The sequence below is a fragment of the Mus caroli genome, unplaced genomic scaffold, assembly GCF_978045245.1.
Source record: "Mus caroli unplaced genomic scaffold, Mus_caroli_1 scaffold_13, whole genome shotgun sequence".
Lineage (NCBI taxonomy): Eukaryota > Metazoa > Chordata > Mammalia > Rodentia > Muridae > Mus > Mus caroli.
Genome location: NW_028227268.1, coordinates 19,175,825 through 19,198,258, shown reverse-complemented (window position 1 = coordinate 19,198,258; position 22,434 = coordinate 19,175,825). Strand labels below are relative to the sequence as shown.

Genomic DNA, 22,434 nt, shown 5'->3' with positions numbered 1-22,434 from the left:
CGCGCTTCTCATTGGTCACCGCCCGGCTCGCTGATTGGCTGTTTCCTAAGTAACAAAGACAGCCGGAGGTGCGCTTGCGCACTAGTTCTCTTGCGCGCCTTGGGTCTCTTTGGCTGAATCAAACCGGACGGAGCAGAATTGCCACCAGAATCGAGTCTCTAGCGCTGTAACGAGGGAGTCCGCCCCGTCTCTGTGGTCTGTGGGCTGAGTTCAGCAGCGGTTACAGCGACCACACATTCGACAGAATTTAAAACCTGCTTTTGTGGCCCAAATAGGCACCCTCCAATTCAGAGTGGCTCCTGCCTTTAATCCCATCACGCAGAAGGCAAAGGCTGGCGGATCTATGTGAGTTCGAAACCAGCCAGCCTCCAGGTAGAGCGTTCCAGGCCAGCCTGAGCTACATGAGAGCTTTACTCGATCTCTCTCTCAAGTAAACTGTCCTCATGGTGGCGTTGTGAGCAAGTCTGGGGCATGTAAAGGTTACTGTAGGGTTTCCTTCACCACAACTGTGAACAAGCTAGTAGAGTCATTTAATACTGGATAACTTGACTCAGATTATTTATTCACCACACTTAGTTTAGTGAGGACCAAAACAATAAAATTACATGAAGTTAGGGTTAGTACAAAGCAACAAGAACACTGAATACTCTTGCCTTCTCCGACTTCAAAAGGAACAGTTGTTTAATGATAGCTTCCTGGTAAAGAGTGCCCTCCTCGCTTACTGTAAATCTGGTTTTGTTTTTGTTTGTTTGTTTTGTGCCCTAAACGTCCCCCCCACACACACACCCCAAGCCAAGGACCAAACCCAAGGCCTTTTCTTTTGAGTGAGTGAAGTTTGCTTGGTCTTTCATTTTATTTATTTATTTTTTAATGTTTATGAGTACCCTGTTGCTCTCTTCAGACACACCAGAAGAGGGCATTACAGATGGTTGTGAGCCACCATGTGGTTGCTGGGAATTGAACTCAGGACCCCTGGAAGAGCAGTCAGTGCTCTTAACCGCTGAGCCATCTCTCCAGCCCCCAAGGCCTTTTCTTTACCACTGAGCTAAATCCCCATAAGTAAAAATTTCAAAAAAACGTAAAGTGAATAACGCACCTTGTAGATGTTCAATAAAACGGCACTAGGGGTTCTCAGATTCATTCAACGATTGTCATGACAGGTTCAGAGGTTACAGTGATATGTGATATACAGAGCTCCCAGTCTATAGGAAAAACTTAGATATTTATCACAGGTGGGGATTGTGATACATGCCAAGGCAGGAGAGGGAAAATGTTGCAAGTTCAAAGCCAGCTTCATGTACACGGTAAGTACTAGATCAGCCTGAACTTTAGGGAGTCCCTGGAAAGGGACAGAGGTGGGGGGAGAAGAGAATTAATAACTAACAATAGCATAAGATGATACAGGATATAGTTAAAACATGCTGGGTATAGTGAGTTGAATATATTTGGCCCAGGGAGTGGCACTATATGGAGGTGTGGCCTTGGAGTAAATGTGTCACTGTGGGCCTGGGTTTAAGACCCATGTCCTAGCTTCCTGGAAGTCAGTATTCTCCTAGCCACCTTCAGATGAAGAGGTAGAATTCTTAGCTCCTCCTGAGCCATGCCTGCCTAGATGCTGTCATGCTCCCACCTTGAGGATAATGGACTGAACCTCTGAACCTGTAAGCCAGCCCCAAGTAAATATTGTCCTTATAAGAGTTGCCTTGGGGGGACTGGTGAGATGGCTCAGTGGGTAAGAGCACCCGACTGCTCTTCCGAAGGTCCAGAGTTCAAATCCCAGCAACCACATGGTGGCTCACAACCATCCGTAACAAGATCTGGCGCCCTCTTCTGGAGTATCTGAAGACAGCTACAGTGTACTTACATATAATAAATAAATAAATCTTTAAAAAAAAAAGTTGCCTTGGAGTCGGGCGTGGTGGCACAGGCCTTTAATCCCAGCACTCGGGAGGCAGAGGCAGGTGGATTCCTGAGTTCGAGGCCAGCCTGATCTACGGAGTTCTGTCCTGTTCCAGGACAGCCAGAGAAACCCTGTCTTGAAAAACCAAAAAAAAAAAAAAAAAAAGGGGGGGGGGTGCTGGTGAGATGGCTCAGATGTTAAGAGCACAGACTGCTCTTCCGAAGGTGCTGAGTTCAAATCCCAGCAACCACAAGATGGCTCACAACCATCTGTAACAAAATCTGATGCCACTCTTCTGGAGTCTGAGGACAGCTACAGTGTGCTTACATAGAATAAATAAATAAGTCTTAAAAAAAAAAAAAAAAGAGTTGCCTTGGTCATGGTGTGTGTTCACAGCAGTAAAACCCTAAGACAGAAGTTGGTATGAGGGACTGCAGTATTGCTGAGATAGGCCTGACCATGCTTTTGTTTGTAAGAATGTGGACTTTGGATTTGGACATCAGTGGAATGCTTAAAGTGGGGCTTAATGGGCTATGCTAGTAGGAATATGGAAGACTTTGTTGCTGAGAGTGATTTGAACTGTGCAGACCTGGCCTAAGAGGGTTCAGTGGAGAAGAATTTCAGTGTGTGGCCTAGAAACTGTTTCTGTGATATTTTGGTGAAGAATGTGGCCGCTTTTGCCCTTGTCTGAAGAGTCTATGGTGAGGCTAAGGGAAAGAGATTTATATTCATTGCATTGACAAAGGAAGTCTCAAAAAGCCCACTGGAGACTTTGTTCTTTGGTTAAGTCTCATGAAGAACATTTTGAACAAGCATAGCAAGCTTAGAAAGGAAAAATACAAAATATATGGTATTAAAGGGGCACCAGGAAGTGAAATGAAGCTGAATCCTGTGTTCAAGGATATTAAATTGAATTAAGAGGGTGGTGAACTTGGGGTGAAATCCCACCCAGCTAAATTCAGTTTCAGGCATGGTAGTACAAGCCAGGAGGGGCAAAGACAAGCAGACTTCTAAGTTTAAAGCCACCCTGGTACAGAGCAAGTTCCAAATAGAGAAAAACGTAAAATTCAGGCATGGTGAACCACACCTTTAATCCCATGCCTAGGAAACAAGCATGCAAACCTCTGAGTTCAAAGTCAGTCTACAGAGCAAGTTCCAGGATAACCAAGCTTAGGAAGAGAATAAATTCATTGAAAACAGAAAGCTGGTAATAATATAATAGAACAAGGGGGCCATTTTCCAGCCCCAGCAAACAGCAGAACTTAGCAGGTTCAGCCATTTGGCTCTGGCTTTAGAGTCAAGAGGAGAAGGAGACTACTGGGACAACTGATGCTAAGAAATTATCAGTGAATAAGAAAAGACCAGCATCACTGAGGTGAATTCTGGGAATTGTTTTCTGAGAACATAAAGAAGCTGCATTCTAGAGATAGCTAAGGTTGTACCTCATGCTACAGCTGGGTGATGTAAGAGTCACCCAGGTGGTACTGGTTTTGAAGGCATGAGGGGGTCATGAAGAGCAACTGAGGCTCAGCACTGTGAGAGGCCATCGAAGACCACTGGTGAAGATGCAGCCTCAGTTGTAGTTGAAGGCCCAGGACTGAAAGGGTCATGCAAAGAAGTTGAGGCTTGGCACCATGAAGCGACCCTATGAAAGCCTATTGGTGACGCCTAATTGCAGTGGAAGACCCCAGTGCTTTTGGAGATGCCAGTACCATGGGCTGATCACCAAAAACAGCAGCAGCAGTGGAGTGGATCAACCTGAGCTTAGAGTGCTACAGAGGGCAGTGCTGGAGAAGTGACAGTAGCCCTTTGGAGGAGCCCAGAAGATCATGACACTGGAGCAAGAAGCTATGAAGTTGAAGTTGCCTTGGAGACCCAAAGATATTAAAGATGCTGGAGCCATGGGATACTTGCTGAGGAAAGCTGCTAACAGGGAGTGGAGCCAGTACAGGAGAAAGAACTTTGTTGCAGTCAACAAAGATGAACAAGGAGTTGGAGATCTGAAGACCACTTTGACATCAGTCACGGAGATGCAGAGTTTGGAGTTTGCTAGCTGGTTTCCTGTCTTGCTTTGGGGATTATAGTTAAGTGATTGGATGAATTTCAGAAGAGACTTTGAACTTTGGGCTTCTAACATTATTGAGACTGGTATAGAGTATGGGGATGTTTGAAGTTAGCATTATTCTATGGCTAGTTATGACCCCCGTGCATGTGAACAAATCTATGGGGGCCAGGGAGTGGGATGTAATGGTTTCAAAATGTTTGGCCCAAGGAGTGGTACTATTAGGAAGTGTGGCCCTGTTGGAGTGGGTGTGGGCTTTAAGACCTTCATCCTAGCTGCCTGGAAATCAGTATTCTAGAAGCCTTCAGATGAAGATGTAAAAATCTCAGCTCCGGGCTGGTGAGATGGCTCAGTGGGTAAGAGCACCCGACTGCTCTTCCGAAGGTCCAGAGTTCAAATCCCAGCAACCACATGGTGGCTCACAACCATCCATAATGAGATCTGGCGCCCTCTTCTGGAGTGTCTGAAGACAGCTACAGTGTACTTACATATAATAAATAAATAAATCTTAAAAAAAAAAAAATCTCAGCTCCTCTTGTACCATGCCTACATGGATACTGCCATGTTCCCACCTTGATGATAATGGACTGAACCTCTGAACCTGTAAGCCAGCCCCAATTAAATGTTGTCCTTATAAGAGTTGCCTTGGTCATGCTGTCTGTTCACAGCAATAAAACCCAAACTAAGACACTGGGAAATACTGGGTATGTTAGCTTAGGTATAAAGGAAAATAGAGAGAGAATCTGGCAAAGTGTCTGTTTCTTGGATCTCAGAAGCCAAAATAATATATATATATATTGTATGTGTGTGTGTGTGAGAAGGTCAGTTGATATATAGTTAGCTCCACAAGAATTCTAAAGCCTAGTAGCTGGAGAGATGGTTCAGTGATTGAGAACACCCTCTGCTCTTCTAGAGGACCTGAGTTCAGTTCCCAGCACCCATGCTGGGAGGCTTACAACTGCTTGTAACTCCAGCTCCAAAGGATCTGACAACCCCTTCTGGTCTCTGCCAGCAACCTTCCTGTGCATGCATATACCCACTCACAGACACATACGTGTACACATCATTTAAAAAGAAATCTAAGATTTCAGCCGGGTGTGGTGGCGCACTTCTTTAATCCCAGCACTCAGGAGGCACTGTGCATTTGAGGCCAGACTGGCCTATATATCAAGCTCCAGGATAGCCAGGCCCTGTTTCAAAAAACAAAACAAAGAGTTTTTTTTTTTTTTTTTTTTTAAGGCTTAGGGTTGAGCATGTAGCTCAGTGGTAGAGTGCTTGTCTACCAATCACGAGATCATGTGTTTGATCCCCAACACTGTAAACAAAAAAAAAGTGTATATATGTGTGTGTGTGTGTGTGTGTACCCACAAGCTCAAGGCAGGTTTGTATGGTAGTTCAGTGGTAAAAGCTGCTAAGCTGACGATTGGAGTTTAGCCCCTAGAATTCACATGGTGGAAGAGAGAATTGGCTTCCACAGGTTGTCCTATGTCTTCAACATGACTATTGTGAAGTAGAAATTTTGGGTTCTTTGGAGACTCAGTTAGGTCATAGTGATGCTTTGCTGGGGCACCCAGGTGAAAGGACCTGTGATGTTTAGAAAGAATATAAATATGACCACAGGGGCGGGATGCGGCTTGTGCTTCGGCTCAAACTGCTCGGCCTCACCAGTCTTTGCTGATAACAGGCATGTATTGCCCTTGCTTTGAGTCACTGACCTTCGCTTGTCGTGACTTCATAGAGAGAAACTTGCCAAAGGACTTCTCGTGGTATTCCGGCGGCTTCTCACTACCTCCACAGACTCATGCCAATTTGGTGGAGCCTCGTGGTTTATTCTGGCTCGAGCTGCGGCTGCTGATGTGTGTGTGGTGTCTGTGGAGAGGTCTGAACTGAAACTGCTGATTTGTATTCTGTGGTTTGCCAGTAGACTGAACTGCTGACATCCTGACAACAAAGATTGGGATCCCCCAAAGAACTATTTCTAAGCAGGTTTACTCCCCCATGCCCTAATAACTGTTCTTTTCCACTTCCTCTGGTGGGTGGTGGGCTAGAAGGGAGGTCAAAGCATTTAAGAACTCTTATTAAAATAGTTTTTGAAAAAAATTAAGCCAAGATTATTGTGGTGTGTGCATTCATACATGTAGAATAATATATAGGGAATAAGTAAATGTAGAAAAAAAATATCCTCAAGACTTAGACTCTAAACCCGAGAGTTGTGTGCAGTTCTAGCTTCTGTCTTCTTTCTGTGAAGGCAAGAAGTGCTTCTTAGCTGGTGTGGTCTACATCTTTGGAGTGTCCAGATATCTAACGTTGTGACTTCTGAAATAACAGGCCCTAGATGATTAGGGGATTCCAATGGGAAGCACATCTGAACATTTTTATTTTTAATTCCAGGGTTCAAAACTATGACTGTGTGCATGCCAGGCAGATGCTGTACAACTGAGCCGCATCCCTTGTCTATTTAATTTGTACGTCCTTTGCACTATTAAGGTCTGGTATTAAATGCTTCAAATATTTTTGGGGGGCTAGCTTTGGGGGGGGGCTATAGAGATACTACATGCTCTTTCAGAGGACCTATATGGCCACTCACTATGGTCTGTAACTCCAGTTCCAGGGGATCTGAGGCCCTCTCCTGGCCTCCGCAGACTCCAGGAAGATCAAACACCCATACACCTAAGTAAATAAATATTTTTATAAAGAAATAGACTAATTTGAAAAGGCCCTTGGATCAAGCCCATCATTCTGACACTCATTCATCTATTTATTAGCAATACTGAGAATTAAGCCCAGAGTCTCACACCTACGAGGCAAGAGCTCTACCTTTGAGCTACAGCCCTAGCCCTCTATTTTAAATGTTTCACTAAATTGTTCATCCTGCCCTTAAACTCACTCTATCCTCTTGGTTACCTTTGAACTCAAACTCTTCCTGTCTCAGCCTGAGAAGTAGCTGGGCTTACAGGCCTGAACCATCGGGCCTTGTGGTAAAACATCATTCTTGCCATCTTAAGCCTCGTGTAACCTTGATGTCTTAACCTCGTACAGAAGCCAAGCAGTGTAACTTTAGTTTTTTTAATCTTATTATTTTTTTTTATTATTTTATTTTATTTTATTTTGGTTTTTCGAGACAGGGTTTCTCTGTGTAGCCTTGGCTGTCCTGGAACTCACTCTGTAGACCAGGCTGGCCTCAAACTCAGAAATCCGCTTGCCTCTGCCTCCCGAGTGCTGGGATTAAAGGCATGCGCCACCACGCCCGGCTACTCTTATTTTTAATAATGGTTCTTAAACGCTTTAACCTCCCTTGTAGCCCACCACTCACCAGAGGTAGTGGAAAAGAAAGGCTATAGGGATGTGGACCTGTTTAGAAAGGTTCTTTGAAGCAACTCCCATCTGTGTTGTCTGGAAATGGGCAGTTTGGTTCACAGGTCAGCAGCGGCAGCTCGATCTACTCACAAACATTTCATGGATACACCCACAGTTCAGTTCGGTAGAGTCAGGTAAGCAAACTAGCAGAGACAGCCAGGCCTCAGCCTAGGCTGGAATCCACAGGAGGGACCAATAGGAACACCAGGAGAAGTTCTCAGCGGTGTGTCTCTCAGGGAAGCGAAGATCAGCGAAGACTCAAGACCCACAAGCATTGCACAGCTAGCTATACCAGCAACCCAAGCTCTGTCTCCATCATTCCGTGGAGTCCGATTTATACCTCCAAACATCATGTGTTCTCCACGTGTCTTGCCTCAGCACATGCAATCCAATCAGCCCGAGTCTACGGAGTCCAGACAGATGCAGCTCAACTATGCAATGTAAGGTGGACCAATATATGAGTGCCGTTAGCAAAGAATCCTTCATCATGTGTCCTTTCATGTGTTTGCTTTAGCAGAACATCCTCTCTCCCATGTCTGCTTCAGCAAAACGTTCCTTCATGAATCTGCCTTAGTCTTTCACCTGTGTCCACTTGAAGGAAACGTTCCTTCACGTTTGTCCCAGCAAAACATCATCCAACGGACTTTCCAAAGAACCCTCAAGTTTCCACTTCAAAGCAGGATGAGGATTAAAGAATCCATTTGCTTTGTTACTATGGAGTTCTTAAGTAGCCTTGTCTTGGATAGTTTCGGGGGAATGGCACCCCTAGATCAGGATGGGACAGAGGAAAGTAGTAACCAGTCTTTGAGGACATTTAATTCTCAAGGGGGAACAGAGAGACATGGAAGTAGTGAGAGGAGGGGCAGGGAGTCAAAGGAGGCCTTTTATGTATAAGAAAAACTTAAATGTTGATGGAGAAGAGCTAAGGACAAATGAGCAGTTGAAGATTGATACAAAAACAGAAATTATCAGGGCTGCTGAGCTGGCTCAGTCAGTAAAGTGCTTGCCATGCAAGCTGGAGTTCCATCCCCATCCCCCACATAAAAAACTGGACATTGTAGCAGGCACTTATAATCCCTGGAGAAGCGAAGACTCCTGCACCCCTGAAACTCTCTGACCCAGTAATCCTAGCCTAGGGAGAAATCCCCAGACCCCAGGGAGCAACTATGTTTCAAAAAACAAAGTAGGAAGAGCAGTCAGGTGTGCTGGTGCATAATTTTAATCCAGACACTTGGGAGGCAGAAGCAGCTGGACCTCTCTGAGTTTTCTGCCAGCTTGGTCTATAGACTGAGTTTCAAGCCAGCTAAGACTACATGATGAGACTCTGTCTCAAAAAAAAAAAAAAAAGGATTGAAAAAAAGATCGGGGGCAAGTGTTTCAGGTTGGTAGAATAGGTTCCGATTGATTGATTGATGATTGATTTCAGAGATAAGCTGTTAGAGTTAACACCTACAGAAGAGAATGGTGCAGGATAGGGCCATGGGAGGAAGTGTGCTGAGATCTCTGAAGCCAGGAGGATACTTCAGTGGGGTCCTTTAAAGGGACAGGAAGCCTGGGCAGGGAGCCGGGCCCTTAAACTCCAAGGCAAATGAGCGAGCAAGTCATTCACACTGGCAGAGGTAAATCCCCCAGGAGAGGGATCTTCAGGCAGTTGAATGCAGTCTGTTGGCAGCACTCCTAGCAGTCAAGGGAACAGGTCCTTCAGCCCTGAAGGACACCTGGGTAGTGCCTCACAGTGCCCATATCCCAGGGTAGGGTGGGGGAGGGGAGAGTTTAAGGAGGGTGAGAGACATTTAAAATAGCTATCATTGTGGCAGAATGGTTTTTGGCTTTGTTGTTTTGCTTTGGTTTTGGTCTTTCAAGGCTGGGTTTTCTGTGTAGCCCTGACTGTCCTGGAACTCTGTAAACCAAGCTGACCTCGAACTCACAGAGACCTACCTGCCTCTGCCTCTGCTGAGATGAAAGGCACAGGGCCTGCCACCATCCGGTGGCACAATGGTTCTTATGTGTCAGGCACAGTGTTCTGTTCTAAAGGGACATTGTCCTCTTTGAAAGATCCCAAGGCTGACTCTCAGGACAGGTGGCTACTGGCGGGCTTCACAGACAAGCAGGCAATGAATCTGGACTTTGAAGAACAAGCAGGTGTTCTTCAGGCAGCTGCAGTAACCAAGGGCCCTGGAGGACCCACCTCTAGATCTGGTCAGTCACGGGGAGGTCTTTAGATCTCATGCTCTTGGCAGTTTTCCTATCCAGGTTGGAACTTCTTGTTAAGGGACCTAAGGGACTTCTACTTTGGGCACCTGGGGAGATGCCTTCGGATTTGCCCTTCACCAGCTGGAAGGAGGCACCACAGAAGGTATGCTAGATAACTTAGGGGAAGAATTGCTGCTCAGACCGGGAGGAAAGAAGCACTTTCACACCAAAACTTCAACTACAGCAACTCCAGGTGCAGGGGCACAGATTTTATATACTTGTAAAACAAAAAACAAGAACAAAGCAAGCCCCACTTAGTACAATTGTCTCAGAGTAACCTCTGCTCACAGTTGGTGAAGGTTCCCCTGCCACCATGCTGTGGGTATCTATAGGGTCCCCATAGGTATTGTGACTCTCTAGAGCAGTGGTTCTCAACCTTCCTAATGCTGCAACCCTCAGGTTGTGCTGACCTCTCCAACCATAACATTATCATTGCTGCTTCATCATAGTTATGAATTGCCACTGTTATGAATTGTAATGTAAGTAGTGGTGTTTCCCAATGGTCTTAGGCTACTGCTATGAATGGGGTCGCGACCCACAGGTTGAGAACCAGAACCACCGTTCTAGTGGGTTCTTCTCTAGTTTCTTGGCACTGGGCCTTGCATGTGTGTAGGTGTTTAGAGCTATTTGCTGACATGAACAGAGGAAATCCAGACAAGAACAGATGGAGGCCTTTGGGTATCCCTGTACTCGTCCCAAGTTGGAAGCCACAGAGAAGGAAGGGTGGAAGAGTCCAGAATGGAGACTCAGCTCTACCTCCTGGGTCCCCATGCTGGATCCTCCCCTTAGGGTTTCACACCCACTTGGTCATTACCAGGCCAGAAAGCAACCCAGGTATCACCTTATAGGGGCCATCATATCAGTCCCAGGCACTGGCAGACAGCTAAGTCTCCATCACCCGACACTGGAGACTTGGATTACATCATAGACATTTTTTCATAATTTGCAAAACAGGTCTCATTTACTTCCTCAGGACAGCCCTTCACGTAGATTTTTGTTTTATCCAGCCCCATGTTGTAGATGAGGTAACAAAAGGTCGGAAAAATGAACTTTTTCTAGAACATCTAACACAGTCAGGACTTGAGCCTGTTCTTTTGTCTCCACTCCATGTTTATCCACTAGGTCCTGCAACCTCTGGTTCTAGCTCTGTCCTGGGCAACCTTTATTTGGGCTTTTGTGTGTTTCCAGCTGTGAGGTGGAATCCACCCATTCGGGGGTTCTGATTCTCTGTTTCAGCAGGTAAAACAACTGGGTGACCTATGGAATCTGCCTGGGGTGGGAGAGTCCTCTGGTCTCTTTCCTCTTTCAGCCACGACGTGATAATTTTTCAGTAACCCTTCAGGTCCCTTCCTGTCCCACACGTGTATAGACTTCTCGCTTCCACTTTATTATCACCTCATTTGTAGAATTTTAAGGTTTGTTACCTGGGAGCTAAGAACTCACACCTCCAATTCTGTTTTTTCATATATACCATCGTCACGTGTGAAAAAAACCTTATTAACAGCATCTAACCTGTCATAGACAGCTTCATCTGGGGGTGAGGTGGGGCATCTAGATCAGGAAATGCAGAGGGCACCAGGGCAGGGGAAATAGCATGGCTGGCTGTAGAGGGGGGAACCTCTGGACTCCTGGAATTTGCTCTCAGCCTTTGAGGGTCTTGGGGCTGTTGTCATGGTGGGCAGAACTCCAGCCAGGGTTAGAGTTGCTTTGAGTAGTTGGCCACTGGAGACCCAGAGAAGGTCTGTAGCTCCTGCCTCCTCCCCAAACTCCTCCCACGCCTGCCCATCTCCCCACCTCCTGGATGCTTGTCCAGGATTGATTGTCTGGGCAGCTCCCCCTCTGAGCAGTAAATGAAATATTGGTTACCAGGAGTGAGGCAGGAGCCAATTAACCCCTAGACCTCGGCCTGGCAGATGTGTTTGTAGGAAGCTGAAGCGGAGGGCTGAGTGCACCTGCCTGGCCTTCCTGCAAAGTCATCCAATTAGGGCAGCCCCCAGCAGTGGGCCCCACTGCCCCCTCTGGACCCTATAACCTCAGAAACCAGGGTGACACCAGCATCTATGACTGGTCTCTGCCATTCCTGTGTGAGTGAACTCCAGGGATACCTTTACCATCACTCCTGCCCTGATAGGGTGTTCTTCCTTAAGTAAGCATGCATCTTTCTAAAGGGGCAGCGACCGGGGAGACTTCACGTTCCCTCACATTCTGAATTGGATTCACATTCTGCCTGCCTGGCCTTCTTCCACTTTCTACTTAGCCCCACCCCTGGGATATCCCTGTGCTTGAAAAGCCCCCATCTGAGAAGGCTGAGGGAGAAGACACACCCTCTGCTCTTACTGAGCTCCCAGCTGCAACGGAGACAGTCTTGTCAATGATACCCCAGCTCACCAGCAGAAACTTTCTCCTCATCACAGAAAGGCTTCCGAGAACAGAAAAGTAAACTTGTGCTTGCCCACTGAACAACTACACTGAGGGATCAAATTACTGTTTGAAGCACACACACAGCTCTCCATCAAGGAGCTAGATGACAGCTTGAAAAGAAAATACTGATTTTGAGGTCCCCTTTGTCTGATGCAGGAGACACAAGCCTTGCTGTCAGAAAACGTCCCAGGCTGAATGGTAGAGCTATACCTCTTGCCCCCATCAGCTGTCTCTTGTCGGAGGGGAATAAAGCAGATTTTTGTCCTTAGAGAGCCACTGTTTGCTGAGAAAGACACCTTAGTAGGTTCCCCTGTGGCCGGGATGTTGCCTAAGTGTCAAGCAGGTAGCACTGCAGGGCATCCCTGGAGCTTTGGGTAGGTAGAAAAACTCCCTGGCTTTGATCCAGTCCCAGCTGCACCACAAAAGCCCTGCCTTTAGGACCACAGGCACGTCACGAGCTTCCTTCTGTGGGTCCTCAACAGTAAGAATGAAGTTTTCAGTCTCATCTCTCAAAATGACATGAAGATTCAAGTCACCAGAAAGGAAAGCGAATCAGCCAGCTAGCCACTGTGGACATGATTAGCATGCTTTTGGTTGTATCAGAGGTCCTGGGTCAGTCTCTATGGCCTCTCAGGTAGGGTAGAAACCCCCAACTATGGCTCCTGGGTAATTCTGAGTCAATGTGCTTATTAAAGAATCAGGCAGCTGTGGACATCACTGGGGGACAGAAGGAGTGCCTTCTAATCTAATCACACTTCCCACGGGGACTCTAGTTCCATCCAGACCTGCCAGGGGTTTTATTGGGTTTGTGGGGACCCGCAGATTTCAATCTCCAGATCCCACAGGGAAGGAACAAGCATTAAACTAATTTTATTAAATGGCCACAGCTGGCAGTGGGGAGAAAATAGGGGAGAGAAGGAAAGATAAAAAGAGCCATTCAAATCTGCCAGCACTGACAAGGGTCCATACATGGGGCCTGGCCAGGAGGGTGGCTCCCCCTCCTTCCTGTCTCCCCAGCTGAGCCAGCCTGGGGAGCCAGATGGGACTTTTCCTCAATGTAGATAGAGCCTCTGCACCCTCCCAAAGCACCACCCCCATGGCTGCGGCCCATGGCAGATGCTTATTAATGGATCAGGCCTCTGTAGGGCTGGGGTGGAAGGAGAGGGGTGGGGTGGGGCAGCCCCAATGCCAGCCTCAGCTCTGCTTTAAAGATGCCAGTTCCTTATGAATATGGAGCACTGGGTAAGAGCACTGTCCTTGGCTCAGATATTGGCATTTGTCTGTGTCTGGCCCTGTGGCCCTTGCCTCTCTGGGATTCAGGTTTTTTGTTTGTTTGTTTGTTTGTTTGTTTTTATCTAAACGTGGATAAAATAGCCAGGTATAATGCAGTGCACCCGTAATCCCAACTGAGAAGCTGAAATACCATCACTTGAGCTCAGGAATTCAAGACCAACCTGGACAAGATGATGAGGAAGACTCCATCTCAAAATAAGTACATCATTAAAATGGACAAAATAGCAACTTTGGGCGCGGGAGCACTTTCCATGAACCTATTTTGCACCTCACACATATATCGGTGAGGACATTTTTATAAGGTGTCTACAGTGTCTGACACAGAGTGTTTTCTAAATATCAACTATAATTGAAATATCCAAATGCCCTACTTGCGTGTTACAGCCTCACGGTTCAGAGAGGTTGGTAGAGGCTGTGGCAGGCCAAAGAGACAAAGTGACTTGGATTCAAGTACAACCACAGAACTCAGCCACCCTGTCACTTTAACCTCTGTGGAAGAAAACCTATCCATCCCCCTAGCTCCAGCCTGGGTGAGAGAGTACCTGCACGCATTCTGCAGATTTTAACGAGAAGATTGATGTACTTTGAGCACGCATGTTATACCTCCTTAATCTTCAATCCAGCAAAGTGGGTCTGCTTCCCCACATTTGACTGATGAAGAGGTGGAGAAGTATTGACTGGACCAAGGTCAACCAGATTTTAGTGCAAAACTTGGTCCTTTCTGCTTTGAGTTCCAGGACAGCCAGGGCTATACAGAGAAACCCTGTCTCTAAAAAAAACAAAACAAGGGCTGGTGAGATGGCTCAGTGGGTAAGAGCACCCGACTGTTCTTCCGAAGGTCCGGAGTTCAAATCCCAGCAACCACATGGTGGCTCACAACCATCTGTAACAAGATCTGACTCCCTCTTCTGGAGTGTCTGAAGACAGCTACAGTGTACTTACATATAATAAATAAATAAATAAATAAATAAATAAATAAACAAAACAAACAAACAAACAAAAAACCAACAAAAACCAAAACAAAACAAAAAAAGATACAGCTGGATTGCTTCCCATTCTAGCTGCCCACTTGGGGTGGTGGTGAGCGTCAGACCTTCTGGCCTTTCCCCTCCTGGGGCAGTTAGGACTTCTGGATCTGGTTGCTTCTAGAAACTTTCACTACACTCTGCCAGCCTAGAGGACAAGGTCCAGGGCGCCTCCTACAGTCTTCCCCAGGGCACAGACTGAAATCCCCACGGGGTCGAAATGTTTTTATTATAGCTTTGGTCAGACCGGGTGCAGCTGTTCCAGGGTTTTGTGGGTGCTGGGAAGCTATCCAACCCCTAACCCACTCCTCCCCAGGCAGGGTCACCCTGCAGGAAGCAACCGCGCCAACTCCCCGCCCCCCTCCCCAGACTGGGGCTGGCTGGCAGGAAGGGAGGGGGCAGTAAACAGTCCTATTGTACACATATACAGTGCAGGCTGGGACCAGGAAGGCAACCTGCCACCCGGGCCGGAACTGCGTGCGTGCGGGAAGAGGGGAGCTTTGTGTTCAGCGGAGGAAAGACTGGGTGGTTGGACGCAGGCTAAGGACGATTCAGCCTGGGAGGGTCGGCAGCCTTGGTCAGACAATTTGAAAATGAGTAGGGGAGTGGGTTCTTGTTTGCCTCTGAGGGGAGTCCAAGGATGAAGAGCCACGGATGAAAAGGGGTGGGGTGGGGGCTCAATCCGAGTAGATGATGAAGCCAGAGAAAGTGCTGTATTTGTTGCTGTTGCCCCCGTGCGCTTTGCCTCCATCCAGCTTGATGAAGACCTCATCCCCTGCGTCCAGATGCAGGATCACGCTGTTGCTGGCATAGTCGTAGTTCTGGTCTGCATCCTGGGCAATTGCACTGGCCCGCACCTAAGGGGGGTAGGGTTGGGAGTGGGGGGTGGAAGTAGGGATAGGGATGGGGAGTGGGGCAGTATGAGAGGGGAAGGAGGTGAGGCAGCCACATGGTGAGGATCTGGGGACCCTAACACCCAGCTTTCCAGCCATTCAGGACCTTGGCTTGCTTTTCCCCATCGTCCCACCCTACCCCATTCTAATCATGTATAACAGTTTTAGAAGCAGACATACAGGAACCCTAGACTCTAGGGCAGGGCACAAGTGGGCCAGAATTTGAAGTTCAGATGGAAAGTTACTCTGTAACTCCTGCAGGTCTTACATATGCCTACTGCCCACCTCAATGCCTTCATGGTGGCCCAGCTTGGAAGTCCTTCCTTGCATAGAGAGCTACATTGTATTACCAGAGATGCAAGATCTTCCCCCTCTCCTTAACATCCCTTCCCTCCTGGTTCAACAGAGACAGTGTTTTCATGTCTGTCACCACCCACCTGCTCTTATGTCAACAGATGGACAAAGGATACAGCTTGGCCACATAGGTGATACAGCTGTAGCAATAGCAGGCTGCTAGTAGGAAGCTCTCCCAGAACCAGGGTCTCTGGTCTTATCAAAGCTCATTCCAGAGTCCCTCTCACTGGAGCACTGAGACTTGAGGCCTGGTAATGCTTTCCCCTCCTGGAATTAGAGTGACCTCATTGCCCAAGGCCTCTGGGAGTTATAGCTATGTCCCCGTGACTATTGCCCTGGCCAAAGGACTTCCAGCCCTTTATGTCTTATCACAGGAGAGCAGAGAGGAACAAGACGGGCAGAAAGGAATTGGAGCCTTCTGTCTTCTGTGGTCTTTATCTTAAAGGGGAGTGAGGACAGGAGGAAACGGGTCAAAGGAAGTACTAACATTGGGATTTGAAGGTTTCGTTGACTTTTTGAGGTTCTGACTAGTTTTAAGACATCGGGGGAGGTGTTGGTAGTTGAATTATCTGTGGATATTTCTGAGGCAGCAAGAAAACGAAGTTTTAGGACCTAGGGTCTCCCTGAGTCAAAGGGTAAGAAACAGGAGAAGAGGGACTAGAGATGGCTCAGTGGTTAAGACTGTTGGCTGTTCTTCCAGAGGACCCAGGTTCAATTCCCAGCATCTACATGACAGTTCATAACTGTCTGAAACTCCAGCTCCAGGGAATGGTAGCCTTCTTCTGGCCTCTGTAAGTCACCAGGCACACATGTGATGCACAGACATACATGCAGGCAGAACACCCACACACATAAAATATATTTTTAAAAAATTAAAAAAAAAAATAAAAGGAGAGAGAGAGGGGGGAGAAAAGCCATCCCTGGGTTGTGGCTTGCAGTGGGGAAGGCTATGGTTCTCAGGTGGGCTTTTGCACAGTTCCTCTCTATCCCACTGTTTTTCTGAAGGCAGCTCCTGTAGCCCTCAAACAGAAGACTAATGTCTAGGCTGAACCCAAATCACAGCTGGCGAGGAGGGAGAAAGGGGAAAGGAGGGAAGCAGAACCATGGAGCCGCCTTGCTAAAAACAGCTGACTCAGTAGCACCGCTCCGCCAAAGGGGGCCCAACACATTTGGATGCAGCCCTCCCAATGGCCAGTGTCCTTCTGGCCCTGTCCCTCTCCTTAACCTCTTCCCACCATGGGCGGAACCACGTGGATTATAACTGGGAAAACATCTAAAAACGGCAGGAGAAAGGGTTGATGAGATAGATATCTCAGCGGGTAAAGGTGCTTACTTGCCAAGCCTGAGTTCAGTCCCTAGGAACCCACATAGCAGGACAGAGCCGACTCCTACAAGCCGACTTTGAATCCCCACACCAAGAAATGTTATGCCTCCTCACAATAAATATATATACTAACATTTTAAAGGTGGGCCTGGCAGTCAGGTGCACACCTTTAATCCCAACACTCGGGAGGCGGAGGCAGAGGCAGAGGCAGGTGGATTGCTGTGAGGTCTAGGCCAGACTGGTCTACAAAGTGAGTATAGTCATATGTCAGCCAAAGTTACAGAGAAACACTGTCTCAGAGAAAAATAAACAAGGTGGCAGGAGATACGGAAGAGACTCTGCTTATCTAAACCCTCAGTTTGCCTAGAAAAATGGATCAGAAATCCTACCCAACCACTGCCACCTTTACATAAGCCTTAAGATGATAAAGAAAAAAAATTAAGTCTTGATAGGGCTTTAAACTAGCAGAGAGGAGCTAAGAGCAAGCAGCCAGACTCTGTATTGTTCCCTGGGCCCCAATCCTGGTAGTATTTATTCCTACACGTGCACTTCATTATCTTTGCTAATAAATTAGCACCAATAACAATTATTTTTATTACCCAGATTAATTTAGCCTTAACTCATTAAAACAGTGTGCACTTTAATAGCCAAATCCATTAGGACACAGTCATCCGTCAACGGGAATCTCCTGGTGATGTGACAGGCATCAGAACTATTATGTTTACGTTTATTATTTATTCATCACCATGATTGTTGCTGTAATTATCCTAATTATCCATGGAAGCAGCAAGAATTTATGCCCTTCCATCCTTAGACAGTAGGGGATCCTGAAATGGAACCCAGGGGTCCCGATTCCCTACCCAAGATTTGAGGCAGTTGCATCTAGCTCCTCTTGGGAGCCCTAGGGAGGATGGGGGAAATGGAGGTTGCCATGGAATCCAGAAAGCAGGCTGTGTCTTGTGTCAGGCAGGACTGCCAAGAGGAGAAACTGAGGCAGTGGATTGACCAGGGGAACTGAGCTGCCAGGGTATAGCTGAGGAAAGTACTCCTGTCCCCAGTCCCCAGGTCTTGGGAATGCAGGTATGGCTCCCAGAAGTCACCAGCCTGGTTCCCAGAGCACTGTCGGCTCAGAGGTTTACTTGGTCTCTTCTATGCCAGGTTCTAGGCTCTGTGCTAAGAATGGCCCCAGAGTCTAGAGAATAGGTGGGTCTCTGTCCACCCTCCAGATGAGAAGCTGATCCTTGATGGCTTTCTCTGTGTGACAGCCCTGGCTGTCCTGGAACCCATTTTGTAGACCAGGCTAGCCTTGAACTCACCGAGATCCTTCTGCCTGCTGAGTGCTGGGATTAAAGGCATGTGCCGCCAAGCCTGTCCCTCAGTAGGTCTTTCTTTTTTTTAACAGCACAGTCCTCAATTTATGTATCTGTCAGCCTTCATCCTCCAAGCCCTAATCCACGTGTAAAACTCACCTCCCCATACCCCCCACCCTACACAGAAAGCATACTGACCACTGGCACGTCCTCATACAACCTCTGCTTGTAGTCATGTTTATCAGTTTGTGTCCACCTTGACTTGTGTCAACCATAGACACGGAGGTAGCTGTGGGCAACTCGGCAGCCTAGCTCACTTTCCCCAGGCTCCTTCTCCTAAGCACTGGGACCAGGAGCCATCAGATTGGGAGTGTTGACTCAAAGCTATCCCATGGATGTGCAGTGGGCTATACACAAGGGTCCTTAGGCACTAGGCATGTGGCTGACAATCCCTTTCTCTACTCATCCTGTCCAGGGAAGGACCAAAGCACAGATTGGAAACCCCTCTGTAAGCAGGAAAGTAGGAACTCAAAACCTATGGAGGCCTCTGATCCTGAAGGCACGGAACATGGAAGCTTCTCTCCTCAGCCCCCACGCACTCTGCCGCCCGGCCATTCTTTCCTCTGCCTAGTTAAATGGCTTCATACCGCTAAGCTAGTCTTCCCCTACACATGACCTTCTCCTTCTTCCTCAGTGGTGTCTCCTAACATGGTAAACAGAGCTGCCATCCCTTCCTCTCTGCCAAGTGATTCTGAGCTAGGGTAGGGCAGACCCACCACCAGATCACTCTCTCAGAGGACACATTTGGAGACAGGAGTTGCTAGGTGCACCCCTAGCCCACCTTTAATGCAGTGTGTATTGAGTGTGTAAATGTATGCCCAGTACTACTGTGCCCACTACATAAGCCATAAAGTCTTAGAGTGTAGATGGACTAACCTACTAACTCCTTGGTGCCCAACAAGCTTCAAACCTTGTTTCTTGTGGAGGGCACAGCTAACATGAGGGCTCATTGGTAAGATTCAGCCAGCCTCTTGGACAATCTGGAAGAAGTCACAAAAGGCTGTAGACTCCATTGTTATTCTTGGTTATTTTGTTGTTGTTGTTTGGGGGGGGGGCTCTTCAGTACCTGTTAATGTGCTAAGTCTTTGAAACCCTAAAATTCCCATCCAGTGATCCTGCAGTAGCCTGTGGTCCTCTCAGCTTGTAACCTCTCCTCCATTATGCTCTGACAGCATCCTAGCACTGCTAGTGGGGAAGGAAGGGATTGGGGAATGTTTTGCCTCCAAGGAACTAAGGCAAGCAGCCCCACTACAAGCACTTGCTATCTTGGGAGCTTCCTCGTGCCCTATAGCTGGGGCCCTGCTGTGACCCCCTGTGGTCTAAGCAATGTCTAAGGGACTAGTGACCACTCTCAATCCCAGCAAGCCCCTAGTCCCTGAAGCCTCCACTTTGGGCTAGCTCAAACTTTCTTTGCAGAAGGAAGACAGTCCCTCAATGAAGGTGACATTGCTGCATGCCTTATTGGTGATTAATAAGGGGACTTGTGGGGCTGTCTGCATGAGCCTTTGCTAGATGTTGGAGCCTCCCCATTTGGTCAGGAACCAAGGACAAAGAGGAGAGACACCAGAAGCCTGATAGACACAAATGGGAGAGAGTCACAGCAATAGAGAAGTGGGGGGAGGTGAACCCAGAGAAGAGAGACAGAGATGAATGGCAGATTCCAGTAAGAAATGGTCAAAAGACAGAGAAAGAAGAGGTAGACACTATAGTGGGAACTGGGAGGAGCAGGCAGAAGAAAAAAAGAGGACAGACTTCCACACCGATAGGCTTTCTGCCCTTTCTCCTATCCCCAAACTTTGCAGATACCCAAGCAGGGTAGTGCTGCAGTGGGAGGGGTTCCGAGAAGATCTGGAGTCTCAATTGTAGGGGATTCCTTCCAGCTTCCACTTGCCTACCCTCAATTTTGACCCTGGCCTCAGCTAAAAGAAGGTTCAGTCTGACCACGCCCCCCGGGGTGGGGCCCCTATAACCCAGAGGTGAGAGCGCAGGGAGCTGAGAACCCAGGGTGGGTGGTTCCAAGGACACCGCTGTGCATCCGTGTCTCAGACACGTGCACACCAGCTCCCTATCTTCTAGGATACTGGAGGAGCTATACCTGGAGACTTTAAGGAGGGGAGTTTCCATCACTCCGCCCCGCCTCTAGAGGAAACTTTTTTCCCCCCCGGAGGCGCAGGATAGCTCTGTTACTCTGGGAAAAGGTGGCGCATTCCAAGGGGTTTGCAAAGGGTGTTAGTTCAGCTGGATGGTCCCTTCTCTAGGGCCAGGGATGTACTGCAGCTAAGGCTATTGGGCGCCGAACTCCTTCTGCCTTTGTGCGCAAAACATTTCCTGCAGCCCTCCTCCTTCTTCTCCTGAGCGCACAGCCACTCGTCTTAGCGCCCTCCGGCGCGGAGACTGCTTCTCCTTATCCGTGCCCTAGAGCATCCTTGCTGTTCCCTTAAAGCCAGTCGACGTCAGCTTGAATCTTAGCTCTCAAGAGAAATCAGCCTGAATCAGCCTCCCAAGGGCCAAACCCCTAAGGACCAGTTCGTGCGCCCTAGAGCCCTGTGGTCTGACTAGTTGGATTTTCTTTACGCATTTCCACTCCGCGGGTGCCCTGTAGCCTTTCCCTTAAGAGCTCAAGCCCAAGGGTTGAAGATTCAGGGGTGCCCGCTAATTACAACCATTCTTCACATGATAGTTAAGGGGGGCGCTTTAGGGTCTCCACCTACGCTTGCCCGGTGTGCCTGTCGACTCTGATCCAATACGCATTCTCCTGGGGGCTCCCTGGGAGCCCTGCCCCCAGGTCAGCCCCACGCCCCCTCATGGCCCACCTGGCCGTTCTTGCAGAGGTCTGCCCACATACTGGTGCCGTCGCCGCCGCGCATGAGGACGTGGTAGGTGAAAAAGTAGGTGCCAGGAATGTTGCATGTAAACTTGCCGCTGGCCGCATCGTAGTTGTTGCCTAGGTTGGTGACCACGTCGTCAAACTTGAGCACCTCGTAACCCTCATGAGGGTTCTTGAGGCCGGCGTAGAAGGCCACGCGTGGCACCGTGGTATAGGTGGCCGTGCTGATGGCGCCGCTGCCTCCCGAACCCGGCAGGCCAGGAGGACCAGGCTTGCCTGGTTCACCCTTCTCCCCGGGCGGCCCCACAGGACCTGGTGGGCCCCGGTCTCCTGGAGGCCCGGGGGGGCCCGGCTTGCCCGTGCGGCCAGGCTTCCCCTGGGGGCCCTGCACCAGCGTGGAGGGCGGGGGCGCACCGCTCTGCTCGCTCAGAGCGTCGCCGCCGTCGGATCGCGCGCCGGTGCCGGGGCCCCGCGCGGGATAGGGGTCGCACACCATGCGGCAGGTACCCAGCATTTCATAGTGGCCGTCCGGGCCGCCGGAGCTCACCAGCACCGGGATGAGCACCACCAGCACGAGCAGCATCACCACGCCCGCGGCGGCAACCAGCAGGGTCTTCCGGCCGGCGCGGAGCCTGGGGAGAGCCGGGCCACCCGGCCGCGCCGTCGGGGCAATGATGCCGGCGGGTAAGGGGCGCGGGCGCGACGCCCGCGCTCAAGGGCGGTCTGGCGGGGCTGCGGGCATGGGGCCGAGGCCCGGGCGCCGCGCTGCGCTGCTTGCGCTGCGGAACCCAGCAGCCGGCTCCGGCCTCGTGCTTCCCTCCCGCTGTGCTGCCGGACTGAACGCGGCGGCCGCCGCCGCTGCCTGCCTAGCGCCTAGCTCCTCCCGCCTTCCTCGGCTGGGGCCACTGCCTCCTCCGTTGGGCCCCGCCCACCCGCTCCGCGGGGCTCGGAGAGGGCGAGGGGTGGGGCTGCGGGCGGGGCAGGCGCCTAATTGGGCCGCGGAAGCCTCAAGGTGGGAGGGGCAAGGAGGGGCGGGGCTATAAGAGTGGTGGGCATCACAGAGGGAGCTGGAGACTGAGGCTCAGAATGGGGAAGGGGCTAGAGTCAGGAATGAGTAGGACCAAAGGGCGAGCGGAAGGAGGGGCCACAGGGAGAGGCAGAGAGCTCAGTGTGGCATTGAGATAGATGTTCCGAGGGTCAGTTCCGAGGAAAACCGTGACAGAGGGGCAAAGGACCACCACCTGCAGGAGGTCGAAGGATGCAACATTGCCCCCTGTCTGCAGGGGACAAAGAGATGTTGCAGGGAGTGGAGGGTTACAGAGTGAGGAACAAGAGAGTAGAACAAGAAAGAGGAT

The 22,434-nt window shown here is 49.2% G+C and overlaps 1 protein-coding gene across 1 annotated transcript; it reads right to left on the bottom strand.

Annotated features, from left to right (window-relative positions):
* Positions 1-14,539: 14,539 nt before the first annotated feature.
* C1ql1 (complement C1q like 1) lies at positions 14,540-21,895 on the bottom strand. Its single transcript, XM_021177746.3, has 2 exons — positions 21,066-21,895; positions 14,540-15,168 (listed from the first exon to the last, which is right to left on the bottom strand). The coding sequence occupies exons 1-2, from the start codon at positions 21,660-21,662 to the stop codon at positions 14,989-14,991; spliced, it is 777 nt and encodes a 258-aa protein (XP_021033405.1). The 5' UTR covers positions 21,663-21,895; the 3' UTR covers positions 14,540-14,988.
* Between the last annotated feature and the right edge of the window lie 539 nt (positions 21,896-22,434).

Excerpts from the sequence above, each read along its gene's own strand:
- C1ql1 (XM_021177746.3), bottom strand. The coding sequence starts at position 21,662 with ATGCTGCTCGTGCTGGTGGTGCTCATCCCGGTGCTGGTGAGCTCCGGC. Across the intron at positions 15,169-21,065 it reads ACCTCTGCAAGAACGGCCAG|GTGCGGGCCAGTGCAATTGC; the intron begins GTGGGCCATGAG and ends TACCCCCCTTAG.